Source organism: Vanrija albida (assembly GCF_041260175.1).
Source record: "Vanrija albida strain AlHP1 chromosome Unknown contig_1, whole genome shotgun sequence".
NCBI lineage: Eukaryota > Fungi > Basidiomycota > Tremellomycetes > Trichosporonales > Trichosporonaceae > Vanrija > Vanrija albida.
Genome location: NW_027191420.1, coordinates 3,268,833 through 3,292,706, shown reverse-complemented (window position 1 = coordinate 3,292,706; position 23,874 = coordinate 3,268,833). Strand labels below are relative to the sequence as shown.

Here is a 23,874-nt window from a genome sequence, read left to right as displayed (position 1 = left end):
GGTCAGTGACGTTTGGAGTGGAAGTGGCCCGTGGCGCGGAGCCTGACGCTCAGACGCCCAGCCCACGCCCGCCCCGCCCAGCTCTCAGCCTCCGGACGCCCCGACGGCTCGCCTGCCTGGCTCCGGCTTGAACGCGCAACCCAACCCGGACCGATATAAACGGCGCGGTCCGTCACTTCTACTCTCACTCTCGTCACTCTTGCGTCTGGTCGTCTCGCTCCTCGTCCAGATCACTGCTACGACTAGTCGTGACTCTCCTCTTCAACACACATACCTCGTGTAAGTAGTCCCACTCGATGACTCACATGACCCCCGCCCCGCCCGGCACTGCGCCGATTCGGTAACCTCCGCCGGTCCCCGCCCACCGGTCCTCCCTTCCCCCACCCCACCACCCACTCCCTGACTCGTTCTGCTCCTGTCGCTGTTGCTATCTGCAAAACACGCACCGAGTTAGATTTCTACATCTCCATTCCCAAACGAACGGGTCGAGCGGACTGCCGGGCGACTGCTTTGCTTCATTCGCATTGTGCATACCGTTGCTGACATCTTGTCCCCCTATTACTTCTCCTTCGCCCGCGTACGCCGTCGCACCCCGACAAACCGTCCACCATGCGCCCCTTTCTGCGCACGCTCCCCCGCCAGCTCTACCAAGCTCGCACCATGGCTGCCTCCGCGTCGACCCGCAAGCCCGTTCTCAGCCTCGAGTCCATCAACCCCGCCGTCCTCGACGTGCACTACGCCGTCCGCGGCGAGCTCGCCCTCAAGGCCGTCGCCTACGAGGAGCAGCTTCACGACCCTACCAAGGCCAAGGAGCTCCCCTTTGACAAGGTCGTCACCGCCAACATTGGCAACCCCCAGCAGAAGGGCCTCAACCAGCGCCCCATCACGTTCTGGCGCCAGGTCATCTCGCTCCTCGAGAACCCCGCCCTCTTCCAGGACCACCTCGACGTCATCTCCAAGATCTACCCCGAGGATGTGATTGCCCGCGCAAAGACGCTTTACGGAGAGATCGGCTCGGTCGGTGCCTACACCCACTCGAAGGGTATCCCCGCGATCCGCAAGAAGGTTGCCGCGTTCATTGAGAGTGAGTGGTCGTTGCGTGGGCGCGGCGGCGTGAGCACCCGGGGCAATTCCTGGGCGAGCTTGGGCCGCGGCACCCACTTCGGGATCCCATCGTTCGTCTTGCCCCATGCTGACCCCCAACAGAGCGTGACGGCTACCCTGCCAACCCCGAGCACATCTTCCTCACCGCTGGCGCCTCGGCTGGTGTCTCGCAGATCCTTGGCCTCGTCCTCAAGCCTGGAGAGGGCTGCATGATCCCCATCCCCCAGTACCCCCTCTACACCGCCACCCTCGCCTACATTCACGCCAAGCCCGTGCCCTACTACCTCGACGAGGCGACCGGATGGTCGACCAGCACCGAGGGCCTCATTGAGGGTGTCAACAAGGCCAAGGCCGACGGCATCAAGGTCAAGGCCCTTGCCATCATCAACCCCGGTAACCCCACTGGTGGTGTCCTCTCGCGCGAGAGCATGGAGAAGGTTGTCCAGCTCTGCTACGACGAGGGCATTGTCCTCCTCGCCGACGAGGTCTACCAGCGCAACATCTTCGACCCCAAGGACCGCCCCTTCATCTCGTTCAAGGAGGTTGTCCGCTCCATGCCCAAGGAGGTTGCCGAGTCGGTCGAGCTCGTCTCGTTCCACTCCATCTCCAAGGGCGTGTCGGGCGAGTGTGGTCGCCGTGGTGGCTACTTTGAGCTCACCAACATTGCCGAGGACGTTGTCGAGCAGATCTACAAGATGGCTTCCGTCACCCTCTGCCCTCCCGTCACTGGCCAGGTCGGTGTCGACCTCCTCGTCGACCCTCCCAAGCCCGGAGACGCCTCGTACGACCAGTGGCTTGCCGAGACTACCCTCACCCACGACAACCTCCGCGACCGCTCCAAGCTCATGAGCGAGCGCTTCAACCAGCTCCCCAACATGTCGTGCCAGCCCGCCGACGGCGCCATGTACCTCTTCCCCCAGATCAAGATTCCCCAGCGTGCGATTGAGGAGGCCAAGAAGCGCGGAAAGGCTGCCGACGTCATGTACACCCTCGACCTGCTTGGTGAGTGTAGCTCACTCATTCGTCGACGAGTTTAGCTGACGCACCCCAGACGCCACCGGTATCTGCTCGGTCGCTGGTTCGGGCTTCGGCCAGGAGGAGGGCACCTACCACCTGCGTGTCACTGCCCTCTGCCCCGGTGTCGAGGACTACGTTGGCAAGATTGAAAAGTTCCACAAGGAGTGGATCGCCAAGTGGGCGTAAGTGGGGGCAGCATGTGGCATGTACAACCAGGCAAGGCGTGGGCGTCAACTCTTCATTTGTGTGATAGTAGTAGAGTATAAATCTGATCAATCCGACTCAGTGCAAGTGTAGCGCACAGCAAGCTGTGATCAAGCGGTCGTCAGAGGGCATGGGGCGGGGCAGAGGCCGAGAGGGAGTCAAGCAGGAAGCCATCTGATAGATCCGATGTTCTCATCACGAGCACAGCGCGTCGCCCTCGGCCATGGTGATCTTTGCATGCGTACATACATCAATTTACAGGGGCTCGTCCACCCCTGCAAAGTACATTTTGTTTAGATGAGGAGCTTCTCAATCTCGTTCTTGATGGCCTGGATCTGCGAGTTGAGCTCACGGGCCTCGTTGGTGGTGACCGAGACGGCGATGACGGGGCGCGAGACACCGCAGGCGCGGCCAAGGCTGCGGGGTCAGTACCGCTACTCTGCTTGGCAAGCCAGCCCACTCACGCAGTCTTGGACGCGACAAAGCAGTAGGGGACGTTCTTGTCCTCGCAGAGGAGGGGGAGGTGGAGGACAATCTCGATGGGCTCGACGTCGGCGGCCATGATGATGAACTCGGAGATACCGCGGTTGAGCGTCTTGGTGGCCTCGTTGGCACCCTTCTTGAGCTGCTTGTAGTGCGAGGCCTGCTGGACGACGTCGAGGATCTGCGGGGTGTGAGCTGAAGATACAGGTACATAACAGCTCGACGCACCTGGTTGGTGAGCTGCGCGTTGGCGAGCGGGAAGGCCTTGGCGTTGACGTCGGACATTGTGCTTATGGTGACCTCACGGCTAGGATCACGGGTCGTCGATGACAGAAAGTGGATGGAGATGGAGAACAAGTGCAAGTCGGCTTCGTGATGCAAAGTGGTGAGCGAGGAGGACGCCGAAATCGTCAAGCGGGATTAATGTCGCAAAATTGTGCCCAGATATAATTTGGGTGGGTGTCACGTGGAATTGCTCCCGCTCCCCATCACTGATGCCAAGGGCCAAGCGGCGGTTGATCTTCCCGCGTCACCGTGGCGCGTCAGCTGCCAGCCAGGTGCAAAGGGTCGCCGCCGTCGACTGACGCGCGCATGAGACTGTGAGAGACAGACATCATTGACAGAGATCACTCACTTGACATCAACACGTCCTCCTTCTCCCACCGCCACTCGCGCCTCTGCCCACACAGGCAGCCGCAAGCCGCCTCGAATCGCTCACATCGCCAGCCTCCTCACGCCGCTCTCACGGCAGTCAGGCACAGGAACAGCTCACGTCCAGCCGCACCGCGACACGCTCACCTCGCCCCTACTGGCGATAATGTCTTCGTCCGCGGTGACAACCTAATCCTGCCATCTTATCATCGCTCCAGTCGCCACCAGCAGCACCCCCACCACCATGACCGGCGCCCACTTCCACCCCGTGGCGTCCGACGAGCTCGAGCTCGGCGCCGAGCGCCACGGCGTCCAGTGGGTAGGCACGCCGGGCGTCAAGGGCCCCAGCTGGGCCAAGCTCCCCCTCCTCACTGTCGGCATGCTCGGCACTCAGGTCGTGTGGTCGATCGAGATGGCGTATGGTGCGTCCGCGGCTCTGGGCCCAGCTGACCCCCCCAGCGTCGCCGTTCCTCATCGAGCTCGGGCTGAGCAAGAGCTGGATGTCGCTCGTCTTCATGGCCGGCCCGCTCTCGGGCCTCATCATGCAGCCGCTCGTCGGCGCGTACGCTGACCGCTGCCGCTCGCGCTTTGGCCGCCGCCGCCCGTTCATGCTCATCGGGAGCGGCATCGCCGCCTTTGGCATGGTCCTCCTTGGCTGGTGTCGCGAGATTGCCGGCTGGGTAACCGCTGCGGCGTGGGCACCGATCGTGCTCGCCGTGATCGCGATTTACCTTATCGACTTTAGCATCAACGCCGTCATGAGCACCGACCGCGCGCTCATCGTCGACACGCTCCCGCCCAGCCAGCAGGAGAACGGCAACGCGTGGGGCAGCAGGATGATGGGTGCCGGCGCACTTGCTGGGTTCTTCGTGTGCGTTGGGTTGTGCTTGTATGGCAGTTCGCTTGCTAACCCCGCGACAGTGGCAACATCAAGCTTCCGGCCATCATGCCGCTGCTCGGGAGCACCCAGCTCCAGATCCTCTCGTTCCTCACGTCCGTCGTACTCCTCATGTGCCATGTGTCGACCTCGTGGGCCGTCACGGAGCGTGTGCTCCTTCGCGACGAGTGAGCCGGGCGCAGAGTGGCTGCTGGTCGTGGCGCTGACACCCCACAGCCGTGAGCAATCCAAGTCGGGCCTCCTCTCCAGCATCCGCGCGATCTGGGCCAACATCTTCACCCTCCCGCCCGGAATCCGCATGGTCTGCTTCATCCAGTTCTTCGCCCAGCTCGGATGGTACCCCGTCATGTTCTTCACCAGCATCTGGGTATCAGATATCTACCGCGAGTCCAACGTGCAGGGCGACCTCTCAGACAAGGAGTTCAGAGAGGCCGCTGAGCGCGCGGGCTCGCGCGCCCTCTTCTTCCAGGCCGTCATCACCATCATCGTCTCCATCGGAGCACCGCTGCTCGTATCGCAATCAGGTGTCCAGGCGGTCAGCCCGTCCGCCGACTACCTCTCTGTCCAGCGTGGCGACGACGACGACGAAGATGGCGTCTCTACACCCAACTCAGCCGTGTACAAGCACGAGCTCGAGGTGAGGTCCTCGTCGTGGAAGCAGCGCGCTGCTGCGGCTGTGGACGATGCTGTTCGCGCCATCAAGACAGGCTCGGCTTGGGCACTGCCTATCCAGTGGCTCACTCTTGTCCGTCTGTGGTGGATGGCCCAGATCCTCTTCGCTGTCACCATGGCCTTGACCACTTTCACCACGTCTGTCGGTGGCGCCTACTTCCTCATTGGCGTCACAGGTGTCTCGTGGGCTCTGACACAATGGGCACCATTCGCCCTCATTGGCGAGCTTGTTCTCATCGACGGGACTCGCGACCAAACGGCAATGCAGCACCTTCGGAACGCCTCGACTGCCAGCGTCGTGTTCGAGCACAACGACGAGAACGACCCTCTGCGCTCGTCCGTCTCGCGGCGGCGATCACACGAGACTGTCGACCTGAACGCGCCGCCGCCCTTCGATGCGAGCGTCCCTCCGACGCGTCCCAAGGTCGCCATCCCACCAGCCACTGCCGATGAAAGCGACAATTTTGACCATGACACGACCGTCATCCTGCGCCACTCGGACGACTTCTCCGTTGCATCGCAGGAAGACATCCGATCACCTCTCAACCGCGCGAGCCCGACCGAAGGCAACTCCACAGCCGACAAGGCCGGCATCATTCTCGGCATCCACAACGTCTTCATCGTGCTTCCCCAGTTTGTCAGTACGGGCATTTCAAGTCTCGTTTTCGCAATCATGGCACCAGGTGGCTCAAAGGACGTGGCGGCGGCTGCCACAACAACTGCCCGGGCCGTGGTCCAGCTCGCCACTCGCGCAGAGTCCGCCGTTTCCGGAGCGGCAAAGGGCGCGCCCAACGCTGTGGGCGTCATCTTCCGCATCGGAGGGCTCAGCGCCGCGATCGGAGCCTACCTTGCGTGGCGGCTCGGCAGGCGGTGGGCCCAGGGCCGGCCTGCATGAGAAGCTAGTCACCTTCGGACAATGACCTCTTTAGAACCATCTGTATCTGTAGCCATAGGAGATTGCATGGCATTCGGCATGCGTTTGGAGCGAGGCATTCGTGCCATGATGGACGAGGCATGGGTGCATCGAACCAGAGATCCATGACGCCATGTCGAACGGAATGGCGACGGCGGCTAGCGCGCGCGTGAGCGTGACAGCTCCCCGTACCATCACTCTGGCCATCCACATGCATGCGCGGACTAGGGGTATCATGAGCGTGAAACGAGTGGGTTACAACGACCACGACCGTTCCAGTGGTATGTATGTTTACTCGTGTGTCGGCAGAAGACATGTCTTGGACACAAAGGGGGTCATCACGATTTTAGAGGTACACGGTGGTGGTTCTGCGTGTCTACGATACTGTCGGCGCGGCGGTGCGGTTGCGGCGTAGCGCAGCCCTCTCCAAAAACCCGAAACAATAATAAATAAACGGGGTATCTTGGGTTGGACGAGGACGTGGGATACAGGGTTGATGGCGGCCCTTATTCCTGCTTGAGGCCCTCATCCTCGACGTCGACGAGGCCGGCGTCGTCAAGCAGGCCCGAGATCCAGCGCGCGACCTCTCCCTCCTCGACGCCACCATCCTCGTCAATGACCTCTCCGACGTGCTTGCCGCTGACGACGCGCGCCTTGTGGATAAGGCTCTTGCCGTTGTTGGACGTGGTCGAGAGCGTGAGGCGGACAGTGTAGCTCGGTCCGCGGGGGTCGGGCCCCGAGCTACCGTTGGCCACAGAGCTGAGCTGCGAGCCGGAAGACGAAGGCGAAAGTGATGAGGGGGATGTCAGGGGCGAGGCGATGGGGGTCGTGGCCGAGATGGGAGAGCTAGGGCGCGAGTTGGGCGACACGGCGAGCACAGACTCGATAGGGCCGACGACCGACGTCGACGAGTAGATCTGGATGAGGTCGGTCTCAATCTACCCGAGTGGTCAGCGACACGCGTCAATGGGGGTAGAGGGGGGCCGGGGTCGCGTGCCACCGGCGCTCGGGTCGCGCGAGGTTGTAGTACACGACGTCATGTGCGCGGACGTGCTCGTCCACTCGCACTCGTGCTCGCTCCGCTCGGATGCAGTGGCGTGGCGGCGGCGTGCGGACAAGACAAACTCACCCTTTTGACAATACGACGACGGCGTCCGCGGAAGACCTCGCCCTTCTCGACCCAGCGCTTCCATGCCCAAAGAAGGGACTGGAGGGCGCCGTAGCCGACGACAGCGATCCAGAGCACCGTCTTGGATTCCTCAAACGGCAAGAAGTAGCAGTAGGCCGATGCTCCGAGTGCGAGGATGACCGACGCGTACCCGAGGGACAGGTGCACTGTCGGGTGGAGGCGCGAGGGGGTGAATGCCTGGTCGGTGAGGTGCTAGGGGGCCAAGGTCAGCAAGGGCGAGCAACAGCAAGAAGGAGCACGTCAAACAGGCGCGCGCGCCACATCACACGCACCTTGCGGACAATGTCGTCGAGCGCCGTCTTGATCTCAGCGAGGTTGGCCTTGTTGACGCGCACGGTAGGGAGCGGGTCAGTGGCAATGCTCGACGACGAGGCCGGCGCGCTCGACGACGTGTCGAGGGACGTGGCCGCCTTGTCGGTGCTGCTGCTCGACGTGGCGGCGCCCTTGCGCTGTTGTGGTGGCGGCATGGTCAGGCTTGGCGTGGGCGGTGCGCCAAAGCCAAAGCCGGGAGGGGGAGGGGGAGAGGGTGAGGTTGACGAGAGGAGGGTTGTGGAAAGAGTGGGAGGAAAGTAAGTGACTTGTGCGTCACGGCCCAGCAGCGCGAGAGCGAGCCAGCAGCCAGCAAGCAGTCGACTGTCGACTCTGGACGCAAGAGTCTCACATACCGGGTCGCCTTGAGTGGGGGGAGTGAATAACGTCTACGTGGCGAAGCCGGATGGCTGAGCGGGAGTATTTCCACGCCTCACCGCCGCCGCAGCTCACCACCACTCATCGTGCGTCACTGGCTGCCTGCGGTTGCCGGGCCAGTCGGTCACGTTCATCACAGCGACCTCATCTCGACGACAACCACTCTCAACCCATAGCACCTTGTAACCCACACGGCACTCGCCAACAAGCTGCAATGGAGGCTCTCACCTTCAACGTGAGTATCAGGTCGTCGTCATGGGCCGGGGCCGTGTGACTCTGCGTGCCCGCCTTCCCTATCGCACTCACTGACATTGCCAGATCAACCATGGCTTCCTCGAGGGCATCGTCCGCGGCTACAAGGGCGCTCTCCTCACCCAGTCCAACTACAGCAACCTGACCCAGTGCGAGAACCTTGAGGGTGGGTCGAACCTCCTTCTCGTCGGCGCCACACTCACCCCCCAGACTTCCGCATGCAGCTGGCCTCGACCGACTATGGCAACTTCCTTGCCAACGAGCCGCTCCCCCTCTCGACTGCTACTATTGCCGACAAGGTGAGTTGGTAGCAGTGGCTCGAGATGCTCCCAGTGCCGGGCCTCCCCAAGCTCCCATCGCACTACATGCCGAGCCACCGACCCCGCCGCCTCCACGAACCAACTAACATCTCAGGCTACCGCCAAGCTCGTCGAGGAGTTCAACTTCATCCGCACCAACGCTGTCGAGCCCCTCGCCAAGTTCATGGACTACATCACGTACGCGTACATGATCGACAATGTCATTCTCCTCACGCTCGGCACGCTCCACGAGCGCGACACCCACGAGCTCCTCGAGCGCTGCCACCCTCTCGGCGTGTTCGACACGATGCCGGCCCTGTGCGTTGCCACCAACGTCGAGGAGCTCTACCAGACTGTCCTTGTCGAGACCCCCCTTGCCCCCTACTTCAAGGAGTGCCTCTCGGCCCAGGACCTGGACGACCTCAACATTGAGATTATCCGTAACGCGCTCTACAAGGCCTACCTCGAGGACTTCTCGCGCTTCTGCCAGTCGCTGCCCTCGCCCACCGACGAGGTCATGACCCGCATCCTCGCGTTTGAGGCCGACCGCCGTACCATCAACATTACGATCAACTCGTTTGGCACCGAGCTCAGCAAGGACCAGCGCGCTCGTCTGTTCCCCACTATCGGCCACCTCTACCCCGTGGGCAACAATGCCCTTGCGCGCGCAGACGATGTGGAGCAGGTCCTCCAGGCCGTCGACTATGTGCCAGAGTACCGTGCCTTCTTTGACCGGGCAGGCACTGCCAACCAGCAGTCTGTTGCCGACGACGGCGCCGATGCTGGATCCAGTCTTGAGGACGAGTTCTTCAAGCACGACGTCGAGCTCAACAAGCAGAGCTTCCTGCAGCAGTTCCAGTTTGGCGTCTTCTACTCGCTGTTCAAGCTCAAGGAGCAGGAGGTGCGCAACTTGACCTGGATTGCCGAGTGTATCGCGCAGGACGCTCGCGACAGGATAAACGACTACATTCCCATTTTCTAGAGTAAAGGCCTTGGCTTGAATTCAAAGCTGCCAAGAGTCGTGTAGTGTAATGCATATGCAAGGTTAGGACAGTGTCTTGTTATTGTTGTTGTTGTGGCCTTGACTGGGCGCACTGATGCATGCAGGCTGCCCCGGTGCACAGACTGGAGGCGAGACGCGTCGAGAATGCCGCGTCGCGGGGTTAGCGGCGTTATAAAAGTCGCGCCACCCTGGCTGGAGCGGATTCCCTGGTCCGCCGTTTGCGTGTGCCAGGCGGAGCGTTGGGGTGTATCAAGTCTGACGCCAGGAGGCCAGGAGGGAGGCTTGTCCGGTGGCCGCGCGCGTTGCACGACGGCGGATGGCGGACGCTGCTGGCAGCTGGCTGGTCCCGCTGTCGCCCGCGCCCACCCACCCTGGCTGCTGGCTGGCTCGACTGGCTGGCTGGAGCATGCTGGCGTGTGCACGCCGCCGCCCTCTGCCCTCTGCCCTCTGCTCCCGGCTGTCTGCCAGCTCCGCGCCCTAGCCACCCACCTGGCACTGCGGCCATCGTCCAGCGCACCGCGCCTCCCTCACTCCATCGTTCACTCGTCGCTCCCCAATCAATCACCGACACCCAAACCAACCTCGTCCTTCCCTCACTCTCTTCCTACCAACTACCTTTTGCATCGACATCCGAGCAACTTGTAGTCAAGGCTCTATTCCAAACAGGTGAGCATCATCACCACCACCACCCCCACAACAACTCGACACCGCCCCACCACACCGACGCACGCACGCACGCACGCCCAATTCTCAGTCGCAGCTCGGGGTGCACCGCGCTGTTGTGTCAAATCCTGCCCCCCCTCCCATCCAACATTCAACTCGCACTTGCTGACTCTTCTCTTCCCTTTCAACCTCGACAACATCAACACGTTGCCCTTACCCCGACCTCGCCCACCCCCACAGCGAGCATTGGGAGCCAGCCTTCCTTCCTCTTTCGCCCTTCTTCCCCCCGTTTCGTGCGCCCCGCGCCCGCTCCACCCCCCAACTCGCGTGCCTCGTGGCCATCAAAAGTCAACAACAAGAACGACTTGCTCAGTCTCCAACCACCCGGTTCGACTTCTGCGCATAGTCTAAAGCCACGCCCCTCGACGCGACTGCCCGTGATCACTGCCCGCTGCTCGATCGCGAGACGGAGAGAGTGAAACCGCCGGTGCACGCCCCTCTCTTTCAACGTTAGTCATGACTGCTTCCCCCCACCCCCTCTCCGCCTTTTCAACCGCCCACGGCGCTGCAATCCGGCCTGATGCCGCGTTGCGCGCGGTCTGTTGGACTGTCGGCGCGGGCTGGCTTGCTGTGCTGCGGGTCATGTCCTTGTTTACATGTCAAACGGGCGCCGCAATAGCCGTACACCTGCAAGGCGGTTATCCCCTGTGTGTGGTGCCCGAACAAGCTGGACAGAGACGCCTTTGACGTCTACCGACACGCACACACACGCACACGCCACCCATCCACCGCTGTTGGGGCCATTCCGCCGAGACGAGTGCTGACTTGTTCTCACAGAACCCATCCTCTCCTTTCAACCACCTACACTACCCCACATTGCCCAACATGGCCGACCCCTCCAACGAGATCGACCTCGACTCGATCATTGACCGTCTGCTTGAAGGTGTGTACCCCCACGAGCGGGGGTGGATGGAGAAAGGACACGGCCCAGGTGACTGACTGCGAAACCCAGTGCGCGGAAACCGTCCAGGCAAGGCCGTCCAGCTGCAAGAGTACGAGATCAAGTACCTTTGCACCAAGGCCCGCGAGATCTTTATCGGCCAGCCCATTCTCCTTGAGCTCGAGGCGCCGATCAAGATTTGCGGTGCGTTTGCATTCACATTGCAACTTGCTGCTGGAAGAAGCGATACTGACCGAGGCCACAGGTGACATCCACGGCCAGTACTACGACCTGCTTCGCTTGTTCGAGTACGGCGGCTTCCCCCCAGAAGCCAACTACCTCTTCCTTGGCGACTACGTCGACCGCGGCAAGCAGTCGCTCGAGACCATCTGCCTCCTGTTGGCCTACAAGATCAAGTACCCCGAAAACTTCTTCATCCTCCGTGGTAACCACGAGTGTGCTTCTATCAACCGTATTTATGGCTTCTACGACGAGTGCAAGCGTCGCTACAACATCAAGCTCTGGAAGACGTTCACCGACTGCTTCAACTGCTTGCCCATTGCGGCCATTATCGACGAGAAGATCTTCACCATGCACGGCGGCCTGGTACGTTGGAGTGTGGCGCACTGTGGGATCAGTGCTGACCCGATTCCCCGCAGAGCCCCGACCTCCAGAGCATGGAGCAGATCAGGCGAGTAATGCGCCCCACTGACGTCCCCGACACTGGTAAGTAGAGCGACTGCGTCATAACATGTGATGGCAACTGACAATGACCTCACAGGTCTCCTCTGTGACCTCCTCTGGTCGGACCCGGACAAGGACATTACCGGCTGGAGCGAGAACGACCGAGGTGTCTCGTTCACGTTCGGACCGGACGTCGTGTCGAGGTTCTTGCAGAAGCACGACATGGACTTGATCTGCCGTGCTCACCAGGTAAGTGCCGGCGACAACCGGACCGGGTGCGTGCGAGCGCCACTGACACATGCAACAGGTTGTGGAAGATGGCTACGAGTTCTTCGCCAAGAGGCAGCTAGTCACTCTGTTCTCGGCGCCCAATTATTGCGGCGAGGTAAGTTTAAGATGTGGCCACGTGGTGGAGCCCCAGTTGACACCTCGCTTAGTTTGACAACGCCGGTGCCATGATGTCGGTCGACGACACCCTGCTTTGCTCGTTCCAGGTACGATTAGATTACCCCTGCCGGCGAGTACTCGTTTACTGACATTTTGCCACCAGATCCTCAAGCCCGCCGAGAAGAAGGCACCCAAGTACGGCTACGGTGCTGGCGGACGGCGCCAGTAAACAGCCCAACCACCACCACGCCTCCGCCTACATCCAACCAACCCCACCCCCCGTCCCAGTTTGGCCGTCTCCTTCCGAGGTCCCCCTGTTCTTCCCCCCCAGATGCATAGCCAGCAGACAGTGTATGAGTGTTGTTGGAGTGGGGGATTGTGGGGATGCGATTCTGCACTATTATGTTGGCGATGAACTGGGGGAGTTTGGGGTGGATGATGATGATGATCGAGTGCTTGCTCGGTACCGTAGCCACCCGAGGCCACTAAAAGAAACCATCCAAGAGTCGCGCGCATTAGAAAAGTTACGTGTACGAGATGCGATGAATGAGTTGCTCGAACGGGGAACGGGGAGTGGAGTGGACTGGAACTGGATCGGGGCTGCGACGAGTCTGCAACGAGTCAAGCTCGGGTAATGGAAACGATGTGGTTAGAGTTGTGCTTCCGAGGTTGAGGCGAAGTGGCTGGCTGGATGTGGTGGACCGAGATCCACTTGGGATCGTCGTTAGAGATGACATCTGACTCGGATCCTCCTGGGAATAGATCTGCAGACGCTGGCGACGACACGTCGATGACGTCGACGTGCGATGCGTCGCGTCAAGTTCCCGAGTCGAGAGGAGCAGTACCCTCGTTCCGATTAGCTCACAATGTGCCCATGTGGGGGCGGGAGGCTGTGTTTGTTCGAGTTGGCGAGGTGGGCAAGCTTAGGTGTCGACGACGGCCGCGACGACCACGACGACGGGAATGAGATCTCGGACGTTGGCGGGACGCGTCGTGACGAGCGACGCGGAATGTCGCGAGTTTGAGCACTGAGCCGAGGGTGCACGGTTTTATTACGATTGTGACGCGGGCTGTGTCATGGTGTGTGTGGGTTGACGACAGGCGGGCTGGCATGACGTCGCGAGGTCGAGCAGATCTAGATGGCGCGAGCGGGCATGTGAGTGGCCGAGGTCGACGTGCATGCCCGATGGTGTCGCCAGCCGGCGGCGAGAATAGATCGGCAACATGTCGCCAAAAGAGTGGCCAGGGAGGGGGAGGTACGCGATTTGCCAAGGTTGGCGGGGGCAGAGGGGGGCGAGTGATGAGCAGCCACGATTGGGCCGTGTAAACAGCCCGCTGAGTGATCTGCACGGAATGTACGCCGTGACGGCAGGCGGGCGGGCAGAGAGGCAGGCAAGAGAGCAGGCAGGTGCGGGGATCACCAACGCCGCCGCCGGTGCGCTCGATCGATCGCGCCGTGCAAGCTCCGCCGACTCGGTGTTGGGCCGGCGGTGAGCAGCCAGCAGCTAGCAGCTCGGAGTGGCCGCCGAGTGATCATCAGGCACGCGGGCAGGTGTCAGTCCCAGTGGGGAGTGGGGAGTGCGGGGCTGTCGGCCTCCAAGCTCGTTTTTCGGCTTTGAGGTCCCCTTGCCTCCTGCCTTGGCCTCGCCTCCCGTTCCGTGGGCCGCATCCGCAGTCGTCCCTCGTCTCGTCCCTCGTCCCTCCCTCCCTCCCTCCCGCGAGCCGTGTCGTTCGCGTCTCGCCGTGCCGTGTCGAGTATGGGAATCTTCGGCCCCACATGCCCCTGGGCTCTCTTGGCCATGCCTCTGTGCCGCCCGCCCGTTCGAAATGGCCAGACCGACCTGCGCAGCAAATTCGAATAACAACCAGCACACCACTAGCCCGCGTTCCAAATGCCCAAGCCCATGCCTGCCCCCTCTCGTCAGCCAGTTCAGCCTGCTACAGCCGCCCCCGTCCACCGCGCATTGCCGTTGGAAGTTGCTGGTCCTGCTGCTGCTCCGTGGCTAACGCATGTACGACGCGCACAGCCGCGGTCACGACGACTCACTCCGCAGTAGTCGGAAGGTGCGAGGTACGTGCATGCCACCGACGCCGCCGCCCAGCTAGCTCCACTGGTCGAGGCTCCGTTGCGTGGCGCAGGCATGCCACACTTGTATAGTGCCAGATCCCTCGCTCGCATTGGGGATCGTGAGCAGTGGGTTGCGGGTGGTGGGCAGTGGTTCTGTCATGTGAGGTAGTGGTCGTCGTCGTCGTCGACGACGGCTGTCTGCTCGTCGGATGCTATTGGCGCCTCTGGCTTGCACCAGCAGCGTGCCGTGCCTTCATGATCGACAGGGGGCAACAGGGGCGGGAACTGTCGAAACCTCCTTGCTGCCGTTCCCCCCCTGGCGTGCCCTCCGTCCAGTTCGGCTCCAGTGCCGCTCTTGACACGGGTGCCGCTGCCTTGGGTCGTGGGCCTGCCTGCCTGTTGAACCGTGAACCGTGAAGCGGTCACTCACTCGCTCGTCCTAATGCTCCTGCTGCTGCTGTTTAGGAATGTGGGCTCCTGCTCGCTCCTGGCCCCCTCCAGGCTAACCAAACCCAGCCTGCAGACATGTTTCGCAAGTCCCTGGGCGGCTTCCGCCCCGGGCCCACCGCCAAAGGCGCGAGGCGGCGGCACGGCGGCGGCGGCGGCAGTGCCAGCGGTCAGGCACGGGCCATGGGCCCAGCCGCCGGCGATGACGGAGCATGGATGGGTGGGGAGGCGGCATGGCATGGGTGGGTCAGGAAACATCCTTGCTCTGCGTCTGGGGTCATTCTCCCTTCTGTCTCTTGCTTGGCTCGTGGTGGCCCCAGAGTTGCGATCGAGACCCCTGTCAGCGGCGCGCGGTGAGCCCCTGTGCGCTCTTGCTGGCGTGGCGGCGGGCTGCCACTGTCTCTTGCCTCGTCCCACCATTGGACTCGTTCATCCAGGTCCCAGATCTGCTTTTTTTCCCATAATGTCAACTTGTCCTGGCGCAAAAATCGAAATCAACCCAAGGGCAAATTGGCCATGACCAAACAGGTAGCACCATGCGGAACACTAACACTGCTGATGATGCAACAATGCTACAGGTTGGAGAGGCAGGCTGCACAGGATGCAGCAGCCAGGCCAGACCCCGACCCCCCGACCCCGCTGATGCACCTCAAACCTCGCTCGCTCCCTCCCTCGGACACGCTCCGGGCTTTGGTCGGCCCTTCCAAGTTTTGGGTTGCCCTTGCCCTTGAGCCCGGCGGCCTGGCGCGCGCAGCCCTTTGACAAAGAAACAGATCTCACCCTCGTGTCGGGATGGTCGTCCCCTCACTTGTCAGTAGGCGATGCGAGCACAGAGAAACAGGCGAGGCGAGACGCCATTTTTTTTTCCCGCACGCCAACGAGGCAAGGCAGCGCAGCCAGCCTGCGGCAGCGGCAGTGCGCGTGCGCGGCGTGCGCGAGGCGCCTGCGGCTGCTGCGGCTGCGGCAGCTGCAGCTGCTACTGCCGCCGCACGCCGCAGCCGCAGAGGGAGGGGCACACGGCTCTCTGATCAGGCGATCACAAGGGAGGGGAGGCTGACGAGATGCGTTTGATGTTCCGACACGGAGCCTCAGGCGCGGCGGGGAACGGTACGTACGGTACGGTACGGGCGCGGGGGACGTACGAACACGAATCATGACCGATACCAGTAGCGGCAAAGTGCGCAACGCAAGGTCGGTCAGCCAGCGGGTCCAGGGTCGAAAAGTCTGTTTCCAAGGCACGGCAGAGGAGCAGGTAACTGCCCCGTGTCTCGTCGTCGTTGCGTTGCTGGGCTGGGTACGACATGAGGAGGAGGAGGACGAGGACGAGCAGCCAGTGGCAGCAGCAGGCAGCATGACCCGTAGTCGTCGTGCAGGCCGTCGATCTCTTGTCCACAGAGACGTGTAGAGCTCGGCAAAATCCACCCCAATAACATCACACGCCCTCGTACTCTCGTACCCCCCTCTCGCTCCATATAGAACCTCGAAGAGAAACGCGACCGCACAGCCCCTGCAAAACTGTGCCCGTGTCAACAACACCCAAGACCCCCCCTCCCCCCAGACCCTCGATCCTGTCTGCTCGCAGCAGTCGTCTTCCCTGCCCTCCACAATAACAAGCCCTCGGCCCACGCCAGCCCAGTCGTCGTCGTCGTCGCTGCCGCAGCTGCTGTCGCCGACACCTTTGTCACCGTCTCCTCATCGACACGGTCCACCACCACCACCACCGCCACCAGCCCCCACCCACCCCCACCATTGGCCGACAACAGTCGCGCTCGCCCCCCTCCCTCCCCTCCCACTTGTAGCAAATCCCTCCCTCAGTCAGTCTCCGCGACGCCTCGATTTTACGCCCCCACCAACGCCGCCCACCGCCGCCGCCTCCTGCCCCTCGGAGTCATTCCTGTCGATCCTTGCTCATTCTTGTCCTCAACGGCTAGGGTCAGCACTGTCTCGGCCTCCTCTTGGTCTTGTGCCCCCAGCCCAGGTCATCGCCCCCACCTTCCCCAGCCTGCCACCACGGCCCCTCGCCGCAAACCTGGGTCGTCGGCCACCACGCAACGACCCACTGTGATTACCGTCGTCACACACAACATCCCCATCAAGCAGCTACACACCGTCCACACCCACGCACGCACGCCCCCTCGGCCAAGCGCATTGGCGCGCAGCGACTCCACTCGCCCAAACACGTCTTTGACCTCCTGTTTCAGGAAGTGAGATCAGTGTCACACCTCGACAGCACCGACAACCTGGCCTCAACGCCTGCCGTTTCGACTGTCCTCCCCCCCCCCCCCACCCAACCCTCCCACATCCTCTCCAAGCCAGCACGCCAGTGCCCACGGTCCTCACCTCGAGCCTCGTCCAAAGGCCTCTGCCGCAGTTGATCCGCCCGATCCGACCGTGCAAGGTCTGATCCGACCGTTTGGCCCTTTGCGCGCTCCAGACGGCACCTGTGCTCCCCCCACTCCAAACGACACACTCTTATGTCGTACGGCGGGCTTGACTCTGTGCTGACCGCCCTCCCCGAGTCGGCATTCTCCTTTGATCGCTCAGGCTGGTCGCCAATCGGCCTCCGAGGCCAATACGGTGCGCCATCTCCAAGCGACTTCTACCCCGTCCCCCTTGCAACACCCTCAGCCACTACCGCAAGCAGTGGTGAACCCGACTCTCCCCCAAGCATGTACGGCTTTGGAAATACCTACCAGAGCGATTCCAGCTCGGGCTCGTCCCCCGCCGACATTACCGGACTTTTGCCATCACGGCATCAGTGGCCTCAGCAGCAGCAGCAGCAGCAACAACAACAACAGCTCGGCCAACTCCAGACAAATTCGTATCCTGCCCACCCGACCCAGAGTCCACTGGGCGGCGGCAGCGGCGGAGCCAGCCCGTGGTTCTCACTATTCCCACCTCAGGTTGGCATGCCGTCGTCATCTTCGACGTCGCCACGAGCATTAGCCGATCCCAACGGCAGTGCATCTCTTGCCGACTGGGCTGTCCAACACGAGTTTGACCGCCATGGTGGTCTTCCCACTCCCCCTCCTAGCTCGTCGACGCTCGGGGACGCGAAAGAGGGCCGTCCGACAACGTGAGTCATCCATACCACCCCCCACTCCCCCTGTCTTATCGTCCTCGGCCCTAGTGCGCTTTTGCCAAACCTTAACCCTCGTCCTCTCCCCCCTTCCCCCCTCCTCTTTGACCCACCACCAAAAAAATCCCTGAAGCCGCGCCACAACCGCCTTCGCGTTGCTAACCACTTTTGCAGTGACGACCTCCACCGCCTTTACGCGAGCGGCACCGGAGCCGTTAGGCAACCCTCACCTCCACAAGGCCGCCATCACCCTTACCTCGTTTCCGCCGCCGTCGGTGCGAACGCCGCCGAGTCCTCCGCTTCGGCGGCCCACCGCCGTGCCATTGGCGCCGATGCAAGAGCCCCCGTCTCCGCCGACCAGCCGCTCGACGCCACCGCGCTTCAACAACAGCCAGTCAAGTCCGGTCGCCTCGGAGTCAAGCGCCGGCAAAAGTACACTCGCTCACGCACGGGCTGCCTCGGATGTCGGTCACGCCGCATCAAGTGTGACGAAGGCCGACCAATTTGTCGTCGCTGTCAGGTTGCCAAGCGCGAGGTAAGTCGCCGTTGCATGTAAAGTGGGCCTGTTTCAAACGCCGAAAACCACTCCGCCAACTGCGCCCGGCGGCGTGGGGGCGGAGGCGGAGGCGGGTGGGGGCGTCGGCGCAGCAGCGAATGCTCCGAACACGGCCGATGGACGGAGACGGATCACGGATGTGGTGGATGTGGTGGCTGACATTCATTTCAACAGTGCTGCTTTCCTGATCCTACGGATGGCAAAAAGGGCAAGGGCAAAGGGCAGACCGAGTCTGATGAGGACGAGGACGCCGACCAGATTGCCGGTGGTGTTGAGACAGATGGCGCTCAACTCGACCTGCCATTTGACATCACGGCCGCCCTCACCGATGGTCTGGGGATGAACAACGCCCCCGTTGGTTGGGACCGTGCCTTCACCGGTGAGGGCTTGTCGGTCGGCGCCAGCCTCGACGCCGTCCTTGCCAGCGCGGCGGCAGGTCACGCCGAGAATGGCAAGAATAACCTCTTGGCACCGCCTCTCCTCAACACCCCGAATTGTGAGTCGCGTGACCCGCTCGACTTCCGCAGCGGTGTCGCTGACGCTCGACCTCAGTTCTCCTGCCTTGGTTTCCTACGCCACAGGAGCAGAGCCTCATTCTCCACTACTGTGCCAACGCGGCCGATCTCATGATCGCCATCCCCCAAGGCATCAACCCTCTCCTTGCCATCAACCTCCCCTTGGCCCTTGCGGCTCCTCGAGGAACAAACCTCGCAGCTGATGCTCTTCGCATCACCCTCCTCGGTATCGGCGCCGTCCACCAGGCGTTTCTCCTCGCCCGCTCGGGTGTGAGCACCACCCAGACCACGGCCACCTTTCAGTATGCCTCAAACCTGCGCGACATGGGCAAGGAGCTAGTCCGCCGGGCCGCCCTCCCCGAAGGTGGCGGCATCGCTTCGGACGCTGCCCTGTCGGCTGGCACCTCGCTCGCGACCATTGATATTTTCTTTGGTGGCTCGGGGTGGCAGGAGAACTTTGCGCTCGCCAAGCGGATGGTTGCCGCTCGCGGTGGCCCCGCTCGCATGCTCAAGGACTCGACGCCTACCCAGCTGTCGGACGGTATTACTGCCACGCCCTCGCGTCTCATTCTCGAGATTCTCGCCATCTACGAGACGTTCGGCTCCTTGACCACGGGTGACGAACCCGAGCTCATCTCGGACAGCGACAGCTGGTGGTTTGAGAGCTCTGGCAGCACCTTCGAGGAGCACTCTGTCGAGACGCAGTTCGGCATGTCGCGAGTCATGGTTCACCTTTTCTCGCGCACTGCTCGTCTCCTCGCCCGCGCCGCCAAGACGGGCACTGGATTCCTCCCCGAGGGATCCTCCACCAACAAGCTCTCGGCCGACAGTGTTCTGCACGTCGACTCGAGCGGCAGCGGCCTCCTCCCCGCCTCGGTCATGCCCTACGTCTACGTCCCGAGCGAGGACAGCAATGAGGCCCAGGGTCTCGCGTCCGAGGCCGCCCGCCTCAGCCGTGACATCGACAGCTGGATCGAGAGCCTTGCCTTCTCGACTGTCGAGCACGAGCGTGTCCAGGTCGGCAACCGCGCCTACGCCCACTGCATGAAGATTCTCCTCCTCCGCATGGTCTACGGCCGTGCGCGCGACGACTCGAGTGTGCAGGCCGCCGCGCAGGAGGTGCTCCAGCACTGCTCGATCTCGACGGCCGCGCTCGGCATGTCGATCGACCTCATGTGGCCCGCCGTCATTGCCGGCTGCTGCGTCGAGGGCTCGGCGCGCCAGTGGCTTCTCACCCTCCTCGAGGGCTTCAAGTCGCAGTGCTGTTTCGATGTCGACACTGCCAGCCGCATCATCCAGGAGGTGTGGCGTCGCGTCGATGCCGGCGAGCCAAGGGCAGACTGGAAGCCCGTCTGCGATGACTTTGGCCTCCAAGTCTTGCTTTGTTAAGACACCCCATTATACACGGAGGGGAACATAGAGGCCTCTTCGTCGTCGTAGAAAGGGTGTTTAAGCAGTCAGAAGATGTAGTCAACCCCAACTTGGGATGTTGTATGCAACACGCATTATTATCACTCACGCTCTCTGTCGGCAGCGAGTAGCTACGGTGGGAAACGATGCATAGCGCGGCACAGAGACGGCGCTGCGAGCGGGGAGCGAGCGATACAGGGAAAGAAGAGAATAAAAACACATTGGCGTCAAGGCTGTCGTGAATGCTGCGTGACTTGCAAGGACTTGTGAGTGATGTTGGGCGTGGCGGTGTATTGTATGGAGGTTGAGCGCTTGAGCCAGCAAATGTCAATGAAGCTCGTGATGATTGACGCCGACACAGGCACTAGCGGCCGCGAGAGTCGTCGTGCACATGTGAAGGGGAGTGATGATGATGAGACGGTCGTGCTTGCGAGGAGATTGGAGAGAACGAAGCGAGAGTCCACTGGGGGTTAGAAGCCGTAGAGCGTGGAGGACGACGGAGCCGACGAATAGTCGTACTCCGCCTTGTCGCCGCCCTCGAGTGGCTTGGGCTGGCCGGCACCTGCTGGTTAGCTAACGATCAACGCTCTGCTTCCTCACCAGAGAGGAACGATAAGCGAGCGGACGCCGCCCTGTGGCGGATGGCGACATTGTCGGCCTGCAGTTAGTGGCGGTCTAGAAATCTTGGGCCCACCTCTGGAAATGGTTCCTGAATTTTTTGTCAGCGCCGCCACATGTGCGAGTCTCCAACCTCGACGCACAGGTTTGCCCTTGAACGTTCCACTTGAACTGCTGTCAGCGGGAGCTGGTCGGCGGTTGACCTACTAGAATATCTGGGGTCGCCACTCCTCAATGACATCCATGACCGCCGAGTTCCTGAGAGGTCAGGGCCGTCCCATGGGGAGGCGCTCACCTGAACTTGTTGACGAGGGACGCCTTGCCTTGAATGTTTGCGTATGACACCTGTGCGGTCAGCACACGGCGTTCAGGGGCATGCGGTGACTCACTTGAAGCACCTTCTCGCTAGAGAACAGGTTCCACTTTTTGCCGACCTTGGCTTGGATGAAGTTGTACAGGGCCTTGGTGGATGTGAAGTTGACAAAGGCGTACCCAACCTGTGTCGTCAAAATTGATTCCGGATCAGCTCACATACGTTGCAGTGGTTATTGAAGTCGAAGCGCAGATAGACAAAGTCGAACTCGTCGGGCACGACCTGTTGCTCGTTAGGTTGCTGAAGAGTTGTCCAAGCACCGACCTCTTGGAGGATGCCCACGAGCTCCTGGCGGGAAAGCTTGTTCTGATACCGTGAGTCATATGAACTCAGCTCAAAACCTACCGGGACATCTTTGATCATGACGGTCGTGCGCGGATCATAACCTGTGATCCTTTCAGCCTTGTCCGTTGTGTGCCCTTACCGTGGAGGATCCGTTCGGGGTGAACGCGGTTTTCCGCTGGGATTGCCTGTCGATCCGCAGCAGTCCACCCCTGGCGCTGACGAGCGCGAGCGGAGAGATCCATCTGGTTGAGGATTCCCTGCAGAGCAGCCGGCTCGGTCATCTGACGCGGGATACCCTGTACCTGAGTGGGCAGAGGATCCGGCTGGGATGCCCATGGCTGCCACTCGCCGCCCTTGGGCGAGATCATGCTAGGCTCACTCTCGATCGAGAAATGATCCATAGTGCTGCTGGTGAGCTGACCATAAGGAGAAGTTGGAGCGCTGGAGTCTAGCGGGGCGAATATGCCTTGGTAGCGGTCGAAGAGTGAGTTCGAGACCAGGTTCGAGGCTGAGCCCTGCGATGGGTGATGGGCATTCAGGAATGCTGCTGAGCCAAGAGTGTAGGAGGGTGGTACCAGGGTTGTCGCGGCACGGGTGGGCACGATGGGCTCGCTGTGGAATGGATCCTCGCTTCGGTAAACGGCGCGAAGAATGCCCGCCTCGACAGACTGGTTGTGGAGCAGACGGATCGCCTCGGCGGCAGCCCTCGTGTCGTAGAACTCCGCCGTGAAGGACTGAGACAAGTAAGCAATGATCTGCTCGCTTGGCGTACCTTGCCTGCGAGTCCGTGTGCCTTGAATTCTTTGAGGTCGCCGATCCTCTTCAGACATTTCTGCCCCGTGAGCATCGTCTCGCCATGTTCTCACGTACCTCCATCCCGTCGGTGTCGACACCATGGTGGTGGCCATTTACTTGGACATGGATGACAGATTCCGAGGCCTTCAGAATTTGGTCCAGCTCCTTGCCTGATCCTGCCAGCTACGCCGGTCAGTCGCCCGCACTGGAGGCCGAAACTAACCTGTCGCACCACCTCCTCCTCGATGGCGGCACACTGGAGTTGGACGCGGGCATCCAGACCCTTGAACATGACTGGGGTTTGGCAGAGCCGGGTGTACACCCTCTGTGAAAGCCTCGGGTCGTGGAAGACAACGATGACCTGATGCGTTAGGGGACACAACGATCGGCGGACCTACCCAACCTTTCGTCTTCAGGAGTTTAACTATGATGGCGCGATACGAAGCAATGTTCTGGGCGTGAGTTCTCCGAGGGACGTGAACACCGTTGCACGTACCTTCACAATGTCTCTGACCTCCTCGCCGGTGGCGGACTTTGGGATGTTCGTGATGTCGAGTCAGTGATGATCACCCGCGTCTGCTTACGAGCAAGTACCTCCCCGAGACGTCCTCACTGGACGGCCCCCGGTTGCTATGGAGGCGGGACTGATGGGCCTTGTGGCCAAACAGGCCCGCGCTGTCATAGTCGTGGGCTGCCTTGCCATGGTGGTGTGGGGTGAAGGGTGTCTGGGAAGCGGGCGACCCAGTCGTCCATGTTATGCTGGGGGAAGGGGTGTTTTGTGCAAACGACATCTGTGTTGTCGGAGTCGCGATAGTGGTACTGGCATCTGACTGAAGTGACAGCCGGGCAAGGGGACCTGGACACAGTTAGTGTTGCACGCCCTGTCGGTGGCACGCCTGCAGACTCACTGCTTCGAGGGTTTTCGGATTCAGCGGTCTGCTATCGATTAGAATCCAGGCGCCAGTCACCATAACGGCATCACTCACGGTGTCATGGCCGTAGTCGCGCGTCTTGGGGGGGCTCATGTCCACGTTCCTGCTTGGCTGGAACACGGAGGAGAGAGGGTTGAGCTGAAGCCGTTAATTCGCTGTCCTCGCCATCGATTCCCCCGCTCTACACTCACGTGCGACAGTGACGGCTTGAGAGATAGCTTTGCCCCGTCTTTGACCAGAGGGCGACCGTGGTTCTTAGGAGAGGACCAGTTACTGCTGTAGGGGGCGTCAGATTGCAACTTGTCGAGTGATGCGACGGGGTAGTCCAGATGACAGCCACTCACGCAAGATGTGGACTTGGTCGACGGCCTTCCTCTTGAAAGCTCGGAGGAGTTGCAACACGGCTCTGCTGGCGAGGAATGATGTCAGATTGCACTTTTGGTCGGGGATAGGGCTGGGCGGTGCGGAGGGAAGGCGGGCAGACCCCAGTGCGCCAGATGGTGTGAACGCAGACCGCCCGTTGACCGAAGCCACCGTTCGATTGATGGCGGGGGGAAACAGTGATGACACTTACAGGCGTTCCAGCGGCTCTGAGGCGGTCGGCGTCCATTGTTGCAGTGATACACGATTCGGATGTGTGGAAACGTTGGAGGTGCGCAAGTACCAGCCAGGACGATGCGAGGAAGGTGGGGGAAGGCACGGGGGAATGAAGCGGTCTGTGAGAGTGGAGGGGTTGCTGCACTGTTCGTA

General features: G+C 61.6%; 8 protein-coding genes across 8 annotated transcripts; 5 read left to right on the top strand and 3 right to left on the bottom strand.

Annotated features, from left to right (window-relative positions):
* Positions 1-609: 609 nt before the first annotated feature.
* ALT1 (alanine transaminase) lies at positions 610-2,307 on the top strand (the record flags this gene model as incomplete). Its single annotated transcript, XM_069349952.1, has 3 exons — positions 610-1,084; positions 1,207-2,106; positions 2,156-2,307. The coding sequence occupies 3 exons, from the start codon at positions 610-612 to the stop codon at positions 2,305-2,307; spliced, it is 1,527 nt and encodes a 508-aa protein (XP_069213496.1).
* A 311-nt stretch (positions 2,308-2,618) lies between these two features.
* SNU13 (RNA binding protein snu13) lies at positions 2,619-3,093 on the bottom strand (the record flags this gene model as incomplete). Its single annotated transcript, XM_069349951.1, has 3 exons — positions 2,619-2,742; positions 2,790-2,989; positions 3,037-3,093. The coding sequence occupies 3 exons, from the start codon at positions 3,091-3,093 to the stop codon at positions 2,619-2,621; spliced, it is 381 nt and encodes a 126-aa protein (XP_069213495.1).
* Positions 3,094-3,703: 610 nt separating this feature from the next.
* Q8F55_001324 (uncharacterized protein) lies at positions 3,704-5,924 on the top strand (the record flags this gene model as incomplete). The annotated part of the gene is made up of 4 exons (XM_069349950.1): positions 3,704-3,881; positions 3,919-4,330; positions 4,381-4,524; positions 4,574-5,924. 4 exons carry the CDS (start codon positions 3,704-3,706, stop codon positions 5,922-5,924), a joined length of 2,085 nt encoding a protein of 694 aa, XP_069213494.1.
* A 524-nt stretch (positions 5,925-6,448) lies between these two features.
* On the bottom strand, positions 6,449-7,598 carry Q8F55_001323 (uncharacterized protein; the record flags this gene model as incomplete). Its single annotated transcript, XM_069349949.1, has 3 exons — positions 6,449-6,880; positions 7,072-7,323; positions 7,404-7,598. The coding sequence occupies 3 exons, from the start codon at positions 7,596-7,598 to the stop codon at positions 6,449-6,451; spliced, it is 879 nt and encodes a 292-aa protein (XP_069213493.1).
* Positions 7,599-8,032: 434 nt separating this feature from the next.
* Positions 8,033-9,351, top strand: VMA6 (H(+)-transporting V0 sector ATPase subunit d; the record flags this gene model as incomplete). The annotated part of the gene is made up of 4 exons (XM_069349948.1): positions 8,033-8,053; positions 8,137-8,236; positions 8,281-8,369; positions 8,485-9,351. 4 exons carry the CDS (start codon positions 8,033-8,035, stop codon positions 9,349-9,351), a joined length of 1,077 nt encoding a protein of 358 aa, XP_069213492.1.
* A 1,569-nt stretch (positions 9,352-10,920) lies between these two features.
* Positions 10,921-12,275, top strand: GLC7 (type 1 serine/threonine-protein phosphatase catalytic subunit glc7; the record flags this gene model as incomplete). The annotated part of the gene is made up of 8 exons (XM_069349947.1): positions 10,921-10,978; positions 11,048-11,179; positions 11,241-11,581; positions 11,635-11,701; positions 11,757-11,908; positions 11,967-12,044; positions 12,097-12,153; positions 12,210-12,275. 8 exons carry the CDS (start codon positions 10,921-10,923, stop codon positions 12,273-12,275), a joined length of 951 nt encoding a protein of 316 aa, XP_069213491.1.
* A 4,760-nt stretch (positions 12,276-17,035) lies between these two features.
* Q8F55_001320 (uncharacterized protein) lies at positions 17,036-20,100 on the top strand (the record flags this gene model as incomplete). The annotated part of the gene is made up of 4 exons (XM_069349946.1): positions 17,036-17,637; positions 17,815-18,175; positions 18,371-18,692; positions 18,749-20,100. The coding sequence occupies 4 exons, from the start codon at positions 17,036-17,038 to the stop codon at positions 20,098-20,100; spliced, it is 2,637 nt and encodes an 878-aa protein (XP_069213490.1).
* A 491-nt stretch (positions 20,101-20,591) lies between these two features.
* On the bottom strand, positions 20,592-23,734 carry Q8F55_001319 (uncharacterized protein; the record flags this gene model as incomplete). Its single annotated transcript, XM_069349945.1, has 17 exons — positions 20,592-20,683; positions 20,722-20,779; positions 20,883-20,910; positions 20,947-20,997; positions 21,035-21,084; positions 21,129-21,236; positions 21,275-21,418; positions 21,458-21,498; positions 21,537-22,131; positions 22,170-22,229; positions 22,268-22,375; positions 22,416-22,553; positions 22,591-22,644; positions 22,689-22,724; positions 22,777-22,917; positions 23,179-23,262; positions 23,699-23,734. 17 exons carry the CDS (start codon positions 23,732-23,734, stop codon positions 20,592-20,594), a joined length of 1,824 nt encoding a protein of 607 aa, XP_069213489.1.
* Between the last annotated feature and the right edge of the window lie 140 nt (positions 23,735-23,874).